At 52.7% G+C, this 9,866-nt stretch overlaps 1 protein-coding gene across 1 annotated transcript; it reads left to right on the plus strand.

Annotated features, from left to right (window-relative positions):
* The first annotated feature begins 4,995 nt into the window (after positions 1-4,995).
* IL37 (interleukin 37) lies at positions 4,996-6,819 on the plus strand. The gene is given in 3 exon segments (XM_036930702.2): positions 4,996-5,005; positions 5,673-5,785; positions 6,007-6,819. Coding segments are annotated over 3 exon segments (327 nt in total). The 3' UTR covers positions 6,211-6,819.
* Positions 6,820-9,866: the final 3,047 nt, after the last annotated feature.

Genomic DNA, 9,866 nt, shown 5'->3' on the forward strand with positions numbered 1-9,866 from the left:
TAGATTGTTATGTAGATGTGTGTGTGGAAAAGACTAGAAGGGACTCTAGTCTTTGTTCACATTTTAGAAATGGAGCCACAACATTCTCAGCAAGGCCTCTTGGGCTGCCTGGATGAGGGGTTGCTCTCAGGGAAGCTGCTTCCTCTCTAAACGGCACTTTTGTCTGGATGCTGGGAGGACAGCGCCCCCTAAGGGACCATCAAAGCGTTAGGGGAGAGAAAGAGAGCAAGGGGCTTAGCCCAGGGCTGGCTGGCGAGAGCACTGCGGCTGACGACTGCGGGTGTGGCTGCTGTTCCTAAACTGTTGTGGCACAGGCGGTGGCAGCCATGGTCTTGCCTGCCATGAGGATTGTCTGAACTGGCAGTTGTTTCTGGCACTCGAAGCACAGCCATGCTTATTAACTGGGAAGTGCAAATGCAATGCAAAATGCAAGCAAATGCCAGCGGGTTGTAGAGAAAAGCATGTCCTTGGTGGGCTTGACCAGGACAAGTCCCTTGGGCGTGCTGTGCTTATCACAGATGAAGAAGAGGGGACAGAGATGAGGCGGAGGGAGGTGTCAGTCATACCCTGAAGTGCCCCTGAAGGAGAGAGGGGAAGAGGGCATCTTTCTCCGGGTCATCTGCCTGGAGCAGAGAACCAGCATGAGCTCGGGGACTTGCCTGCACCTCCCGGGCACACTGCCTGGCCTGGACCCTATGTCTCCCTTTCCTTTTACTCACGCCTCTTTCCCACATCTCCACTGTTGAACTGGACTGGCAGCCACCACACAGTCTATCTTGAGCACCTTGAAATGTGCTAAATGGATGTGGCACAGTCCTTGGCAATGACACCACCCACAGGAGTGTATTTATACCCTTGGTGGGCAAAAGGACAGGCAAGGAGTGGGACTGACAATCTAAGATGCTCTTTATTGTTGGACAAAGGAATGCTGCTGTTGCGTTTGCATATATTCTCTCAAGCTGATATTTAAAATAGGGACCAGACCTGATGACGCCTTCAGATCAGAGATCCTAAGGGCAGAAGACAGAGCTTCAGGAGCCCGAGACAGAGCCGCAGACTTGGGGATCCCTGGATCAGGTAAGTGGTCCTCCCTCCCAGCTCAAGATGCCCAGCAGCATCCGGCCCCCTGCCTTACTTTTCCCCAGCATGTCCTCTATGGATTTCCTGAATTTCTAAATGTTATCTTGGCCACCTTCAAAGTGGTATAACCCTCCAGAAGTCATTCGCCTTCTGGTTTTCATCTGTAAAATGGGAAGCACACCTCTTGCCCCCTTCCCTTACTGTGTTACACACATACAATGCCATACTAATGTTGGGGAAAGCTCCTCGTGAGCCAAGTGAGATGTGATCTGAGGACCCGGGGAGGGCGCAGAAATCTCTCTCCTCCAACCCACCCCCACAGAAAATGGATCTGAAGACTGGGAAAGAGATGAACTCTGGTGCTGCTCAGAAGGTGAGGTTCTTGGAAACATCCATACCAGGGCCAAAAAGCAGCTCCTAAAGCAGGCTCCTGTGAGGTGCTGTGCACAGCCCAGTTCCTCCCCTTTGCCTTGACTTGTTACGCAAGCTTTGGGAACTTCCCTGTAGGCCAATGAGTCAAAAGAAATTTTTGATGGGAAAATGAAGCTTTGCTGCAGGGGCCCAGGGGCATTAGGTGGTAGATGCACAGATCACTTTGACCCAAAGGTTCAGGGCTTTGAAGTCCTGACTCACCAATGGGTTGGTTCTGAATCCTCCAAATGCATCTCTTCCCCGACAGGGCCCAGGCAGAGGAGAAAGCTCTGCTGTGTAAGGGGTTCCCTGAGTCTGCTTGGGAAAGTGACCCCACCTCAGGGCTTCTGAGGGGCTCCTGGAGGAGGACACTTGGATGTTGGCTCAAGGCGGACAATACGAGGAGGCTTTTCACCCAAATGACTGTCTAATGCATGGAATGTGAAGGGAGAGACCTGTAACATGACTGAAGCCAAACCTCTGAGCTTTCACCTCACACATGGCAATCAGAGTTCTCAAAGCAAAAATCAGGACATTGGTCTGACATATGCATGTCAGCCAACAGTGACAAGAGGGAGGTTTGGAACCAGCCCTGCTCCCCGAACATGCGCTGCATGGTGGCCACCATGCTCCTTCTGTCCCCGAGGCAGTGGGGAGGGCACAGGTACCAGATATGTAATTTCCCAGCCCCAGGAGCTCCAAATGCGGGCACTGAGGCCCTGTCCTGATTCTGCCTCTGTTGTTGGTGGCGTGCACGGGAGGGGGACGGGCACAATCCTGGAAACTTTTCTTCTGTTGGGCCTAGGGCAGCACCACACCCCCTGATCCTCCCCACCAAGGTGAAGTCCTCCTGCTTCTTGAAGCATAGATTGTCAGAGCTGGAGGGACAGATGGGGACAATGAGGCTCTGAATGCTGAGGGCAGAGTTGTCTCAGATGGCCACATGGTAGGAAAGCCAGGCTGGGTAGAACCTTCAGAGCGCACCTTTTTGACCTCTCTCCATAGATGCTATGTACTCTTGTGTGCCAGCATTGGGATTATGACCAGGGATTTCGTTCAGTCATTTCCCAAATGTAATGTTTTATCAGGCAGATTATCTTCAAAGTAATGTGGACAACGTATACTGTACCCCCAAATGAATGCCATGGACATGTTTCTGTAAGTAAAGGCTCTAGAAGTTCTGAATCCAGAAACCAGGCCAGCTCTGCTTCATCTCCGTTTCCCACCATTCTCGACCATGCCAGCTACTTTCAGTGTCCTTACTGTCTCTGCTTTAGTGGTCCTCAAAACACACAAAAGGGATGTAAGGCATGAAAGTGGCCTCTGATGCTTCTAAATCCCTAGAATCCAAATTGCACATGCTAAGCTCACTGTCTCCAATTTCAGACCCGGCCAGAAGCCCCCAGGAGCCCAGCCCAAGCCTCACCTCCATGAGTTCTGCCCACCTGTGTAAGGTCCCTGGGTGGACAGAGGGTGATTGTGGGATGGGGGATTGTGTCACTGGTTTCCCTAGAGGAGTGGGGTGTCAGCCTTGGGATATCCGTGGGTGTGAGGTGGGCGGAGGCTTTTCCCATGAGGAAGCAAATCTCAGGAGGCTCATATGGAGGCTGAGCCCTGGGGGAGCCTCTGCCTTTGCAGCGAAGTGCAGGTAACACATATCTGATGAGTGGCACAGGAGGAGGTGTTGAGCCTGGGAAGCTTCTGGGCACTTCTGACCACTGCCAGGAGGCTGGAAGCCCTGACCTCCTCACAGACCAGAACCTTGTCCAGCAGGAAACCTGCCTCCGTAAGGGCCAGAGCCACCATCACTGAGCTTGACCCTTTCTTTCGGACTCCCATGAGCGCCCCACAGTACCCCCAGAAGTGAATGTCACCACATCTCATGTGCAGAAATGAGAAGGTGAGGGGGCTGCCCGCCCCAGGTGACACAGATAGGGAATGACAGATGCTGGTGTTCTAACACCCTGATATCGGCTGCCCAAGGCAGGCACAAGGTCCCTGGCACCACCCTCTGCACGGGGCAGAGTCAGGAGGCCTCAACCACACCCCAGCTCCACTGCAGGTCACCGTCCTCCTTGGTGAAATGGCCTTGGGCGCAGATGAGGCTTGGGGTACACAGGTGGTCGGCTGGCACCTCTACGAGAGAGGCTGCACCTCGCTGCTACCCTGGTGTGTGTTTGGGGGCTCATTTCCTGGAGAGGAAAACCAGCAGCGCCTTAAAGCTACTCATGCCTCTGTTATGCCTTGGGGTGTGAGGGGTGAATTTGAGGTCAGGATGATGGAAAGAACAGTCTTGGGGAACCATCAAAGCCTGAGTAGGAGATCCTGGGGGCCTAGGCAGGGTGCTAGGAGGGAGATGGAAGCAAAGGAAGGGCAGACCTGGGAAGTCCCCAAGGGGCAGAAATGCCCAGGATGTCCGGGGCCCCAGGCAGGGACTGAGGAGGCTCTTGGGCAAGTGAGACAGGGCAGCTGCACTCAGGGGCTGCCAGTGGTGCAGGGAGACGGCAGGGACAGCATGCCAGGCCTGCAGGGCTGTGTGCAGAGTCGTGGAGGCCCAGAGGGGAGCTGTCCCACAGAGGGGCTGAGGAGGGCTGCGTGGAGGAGGCAGCTGGAAGCCAGGCTCATGGGAGTCCTACCCACTCTTGTCGGGGCAGCAGGGATCAGAGGGCAGGGCAAGCTGAGAGGAGCCAGAGGCCTGTGTTCATGGCCTGGGGGGAGGAGGCCTTAGGTCTCATCTCTGCATGTAATTGCCTATCACAGAGGGGGATGCTGGAGCAGCCCCTGGTCTGTGGCCACTGTGCTGTCCTGCTTGCGTTCTATAGCCTCCCACCTCTGCCGGTGACTGGCTCACATGCTGGCTCCTGCCCTCCATCAAGTGCCCGGGCTGTTCCCTGAGGGCTGAGCCCACTTAGGAAGCCTCCCCGAGGAGGACCCACTCCAGGCGGGAATGGCAGGAATGTGTTCTTAGGAGCCAGGCCCTGGGAAGGACCCTGGCCCCTGCTGTGACTGGTCCTGCCCATTGAAAGAAGCTCCCCCTGGACTAGGCATGGGCCCTGAGGCTTTTCAAAGGAACCCCTGCAGGGCCAGCTGGGTCTTGCAGGACACTGAGTTCCTGGGTGCTTCCTGTCTCCATCTCTCACTCCCCACCCTCAGCTGTCCCTCCACTGGCCCAGCCAGTGCAAGGAGCTGTCCCACCCCAGGCACTGCGGTGGGCATGATGCTGCAGAGGGCATGATGCCCCGGTGGGTGGGTGCAGGAACGAGGGTCAGGAAGGATGATGACTAACATATGCTAAGACCTTTGTGTAGCTCAGACATCTGGTTAAGTGTCACTCTTTGGAGAAAACATTTTATTCCTCCCTACAATCCTCCAGGTAGGTGCTGTTATTTTCCCCATTCACAGATAAGGGCACAGAGGTTTGGAGAGGTTTAGTAACTTTTCCTAGGTGCTAAAGCAGTAAGGGACAGAGCTTGGATTTTAGTCCTCTGTCAAAGTTGGTAGCCCATGTACGTAGGTATGTGCTAAATTGTGGAAAGTCTGGGGTGGGAGAGATACTTGGTGGGCTATGATGTCCAGGCCCACAGGCAGGTGGGGGCTGGGCTGGGACCCTAGGGTGGGCTAGAAAGGACTGAGTTTTCCATTTTCTATCTGAAGGGTTGATATCTGGTTATGCTGATCTAGGACTGAAAGTGAAGGCTGAAGGCCCAGAGGAATTCAGCGTTCATAGCTGGGCCACTGTGGGCTGGTTCAGGATGCTGGGACCCTCAAAGCTCTTCCGGATAAAAGCCACAAACTCCCAGGTGCCTCTCAGTCTGGGTTGCATGTCCTGCCTCTCTGCAGCCAGCATAAGGCCTTCTTGTACGGGCTCAGCTCAGGCTGTGGGGCGCCTCTGTCTCCAACAGGCCGTGGGCAGCAGCAGGGAGAAGCCCCAGGTGTCCACTAGGAACTGGATGGAGAATCTGTAATGATGACCACAGCTGAGGGGTGTCTTTCTGGGAGGGCTGGAAGAAGCAAGGGCCAGCTGTAGAGGAAGAGGAGGCGTGGAGCAGGTGACGGAGAACTTCGAACACAGAGCCACAGGTGAGGGAAAGGCAGGTTCCACGTCGTGCCTGAATCCCATCAGACAGGAGGGCCTCCCTGCCCTGAGAACCAATCCACTTTTTCTGACTGTTTGGTTTCAGAGACCTTCTTTGTATCGGCCTGTGACTTGAGCTCAGCCTGTAAGTCTCTCAAGGGGAGATTTGTCCGGTGTGCCGAGGACAAATGACAAAGCCAGCCATCCCTGCAGCTGGAGGTGAGGTTCCAGCCCGGTTTCCTTCCCCCTCAGCACCCCAGTGGGGAATGCCAAGGTCCTCACACCTCTAGGTATCTGCAGATCCTTGTCTTGGCCAATGTCATGTGAGCAAGCTTCTTTATGGCAGCACTGGGTGGAAGCCTCCTGGCCCCTGAGCACATGTGCTGGGTGCTGTCCCTTTCAGAGATTGTGCTAGCCACTTGTGTCTCTTTTACACGTAGAGGAAGAAACTTACCACCCTGGAGGGCCAGAGGGAAGCAGTGTGCCTGTCCTTCATCTTTTGCAGGGATGCCGGGGGTCCCCTGTGCACCCAGGAGCCGGCTGCCCACCCTGGATGGCATATCTGTACCTCCCGCAATTTTGGTGAACCTGTTGGAGTGACGAATAGGAATAGGAAGCACACTGAATTTTCATTCACAAGCTGAAACGAGCCCCAAGGGAGGTCAGCAAGTGGAAACTGCCTCAAGTGCCTCCCTGGGCTTTCCTGTCTAACTCAGCCATCAGAGCGTGGTGCCTACGCATTTGCAGCTTCTCATTTCTCATTAGTATGTCTTTGGGTCATAGAAGCAGGGTTAATTAGAGAGCTCGCAGATGGAATAAAGTTCTGCTTCTGCCTGTGCGCAGCTTTCTCTGGACTGGCACTGGCTCCTAGGTGGCCGGGCCGAGCCCGAAGGAGGAGCAGGGGGCTGATGTTTCCTCTAGAATTTGTCCCCCCTACTGGGCTTTGACAGGGGCTGGGGCAGAAGTGTGTGGAAGTGGTTTAGCGCGTGCCTAGGACCCAGTGTGACCAGAAGAAAAGAGACAGCCAGTCACCATCCAGCCAAGTGGTAATGGAAAAGCTTGGGGTGGGTCCCTGACAACAGGCAGGGTGACCCAAAATGTGGGAGAGGCACAGAGACAAGGAATCTGGGTCAAGTGACAGATGGGAGACCAGGTGAGCAGCCAGTTGGCATCTGGAAGTCTTTCAACAAGGGCAAATTCCCGCAGCAAGGCTGGGCGCCGAACCTCGTAGGGTGATGGTCGGGCTGGCTGAACAGAAGCTCGGGACCCAGAGCAGAGAGGGGCGTGCGACAGCGGGAGGGAGTCTTGGGCATTTGTTTGCCTACTAGTTTCGGCTCTTCAGTTACAAGCAACAATGATTGATTCAGGCTTACTTAAGCAAAACGTGCACTAAAACAGGCGCTCGTTAGGATACTGGGCGTGTTCTTTCCTGTTGCTGCTGTAATGGGGCGGGGGCGGGGGGGTATCACAAACTCAGCAGGTTAAAACAATGCAGTTAATTACTTTCCCTTCCTGGGGGCCAGTCTGAAATGGGCCTTCTGGGCTAAGATCAGGGTGTGGGCAGGGCTGCATTCCTCCTGGAGGCTCGGAGGAGAATCCAGTCCCTGCTTTTCCAGCCCCTGAAGGTCACCCACATGCCTTGGTGCGTGCCCCTTCCTCTGTGTTCACAGCCACAACGCCCGGGAGTCTTTCTCACACGGCTTCACTCTGACCCTCTTGCTCTTCCTTTTTCACTTACAAGGACGCTGTGATCACACTGGGTCCACCCAGATAATCCAGGATAATCCCCATCTCAGGATGCTTGATTTAACCACATTCCTTTTGACATGTGGTTAACACATTCACAGGTTCCAGGGATTGGGACTTAGACATATCTGGGGGCCATTGTTCTGCCTCGCCTGTGAAGGACATGCTGAAGACTCAGAGTCAGACATTTTCGACAGGTGCAAAATGGCAGGAGCCAGGACCCTCTGGCTCACCACTCAGGGAGATAAGGGCCAGTCATGCTTTTGTTCACTTAGGGAAAGCCAGATTCCAAGGAGAGCATGTGGTGGCCCTGGCTTGGACATCGGGTCTGCTCCTGGTCAGTTACACCTTGAGTAGCTTTCCCCAAGATACTCCCTCCCGTTTCCCATGAGACCAGGGAGGGTCCTCAGAGTCAAACTGCCCAGCTGATCTCAGGGGAAAGGTGTGTGGATGCCAGGTGGAGGGCAAACCGATGCCTCCTTGAGCCTCCTCAGTTGTAACTAGGAATATGACAGACCCCAGCCTTGGGGTGAAGGGGGACAAGGCCCCAGGGAAGAGCTCCGACAAGGTCAGCTGCTTCTGTTTCTGATCTGAGGTGATGTTGACCCACACCAGGCCAGTGGTCAAAAGCATTTATTTAATATTTTTAGTGTTCGAAAATGTGTTCAGGTGACATTGAGGCTATGCCCTCAGAACATCCCAGAGCATCTTTCTCAACCAAGACACAACTATGGAGTCTAGTGTCTGAGCCAGGGCTGCCCCACAGCAGTGAGAGCTCTGCCTCCCTTATGGACCAGAGGAAAGAGATGCGGCTTGCTGACCACAGCCTAGAGGAGGCCGACCATGAGGGCCAGACAAAGGCCCAGCCTGGGCTCCATCCTGCTGCACTTCCTTCCAGGCTTTGGTGACACCCCTCTGAGATCACAAATGTGCCAGCACCTTGCAGAAGCACAAGGCCTCTGTGTACTGTTGAATTTACTGTTGGAAATCTCTGGACATAGTTATAGTGATCACACAGGTCAGCTACCCCGCTTAATGCTGTGAGCTGCAGTGTCAACACCCTTTTTCCTGGCCCTACTTTTTGTCCTTATAACATGCTATATAATTTGCTTATTTATTATGTTTAATGTTTGTGTCTTCCACTAGGATGTAAGTTTCATGAGCGCTTTGCTCTCTGATGAATCCCAAGAATCTACCATGGCACCTGTCACTTGTAGGCACTCAATAAGTTTCTGAAGGAAGGAAGGAAGGAAGAAAGGGAGGGAGGGAGAGAGGGAAGGAAGGAAGAGTTGCTATTTACTTATACATAATTTGCAAATTTATTTATCTATTTTTATTGAAATATACTTGACATACAATATTATATTACTTTCAGGTATACGACATAGTCATTCTGCATTCATATAATTATGCAGTCATCACCAGGATAAATTTAGCTAGCGCTCGTCACCATACAGTTGTTACAATATTACTCACTATATTCCCTGTGCTGTACATTGCATCCCCTTGTTTAATTTATTTTATAACTGGTAATGTTGGTCCCCTCTTTGTTACTACAGTGAATATGATTTCCCCTATCAAGCAGATGCATTTTGGAAAATTTGTATAAAACAAACTCAGGCATTTTGAATTTCGTTTTCCTAGCTCTCATTGTAATCATGGGCCTGGGTGTTAAGTGAAAAAGTTCAGCCCTTATGTATTATACCTGAGAACCCAATGTATTAGTTTCTCAGGACTGCTTAAAACAACAGAAATTGATTATGTTCTGGAGGCCAGAAGTGTCAAACCAAGATGAAGACAGGGCCTCGGTTCCCTCTGTGGGCCTAAGGGAGGATCGGCTCCACGCCTCTTCTAGCATCTGGTGGTGTCGGCAATCCTCAGCATTCTGTGGTTTACAAATTAACCCTCCATTCTCTGTGTTTTCATGGCATTCTTCTCTGTATGTGCCAGTGTCCAAATTTCCCTCTTCTTACAGGGACACCAGTCATATTGGATTAGGACACTGTCTTGCAAATGGATTTCAGCTCCGGGCAACTTCACTATGGATTCAGTGTGACCAAAGAAATGACAGTAGAACATTCTTGCGGTGAAAGGGTTTATACCCAACTTTATTTCCATGTTGGCAGGTCAATCACTAAAATCCCATTCACTCAGAGTGAGTCTGCATGCAGCAAGCCGGTCTCTGCCCATACAGCCATCCTCCTGGCCTCTGCCCACATAGCCATCCTCTGGGCCTCTGTCCTCTGTGCTGCCACCACTCCAGCCTCTGCTCTGCTTTGCAGCTGTGCCACCGTGTCACCCAGAGCCCTGGGCGGATCTCTTTGTATAGAGTCAGTAACAATGCATTGTCCACACGTGTGTAGTGAGCTAGCCAACCAGGGCCAGGTGAGAATCCTGGCCACAGGAACTTCCATTTTATCCACAGGCACACCCTAATGACTTCATCTGAACTTGATTATATCTGCAAAAACCCTGTTTCCAGATAAAGTCACATTCACAGATACCAGGGTTGCATCTTCAATATATCTTTTTAAGGGGGCACAATTCAACCCAT

Source organism: Manis pentadactyla, chromosome 2, assembly GCF_030020395.1.
Source record: "Manis pentadactyla isolate mManPen7 chromosome 2, mManPen7.hap1, whole genome shotgun sequence".
In the NCBI taxonomy this organism is placed as follows: domain Eukaryota; kingdom Metazoa; phylum Chordata; class Mammalia; order Pholidota; family Manidae; genus Manis; species Manis pentadactyla.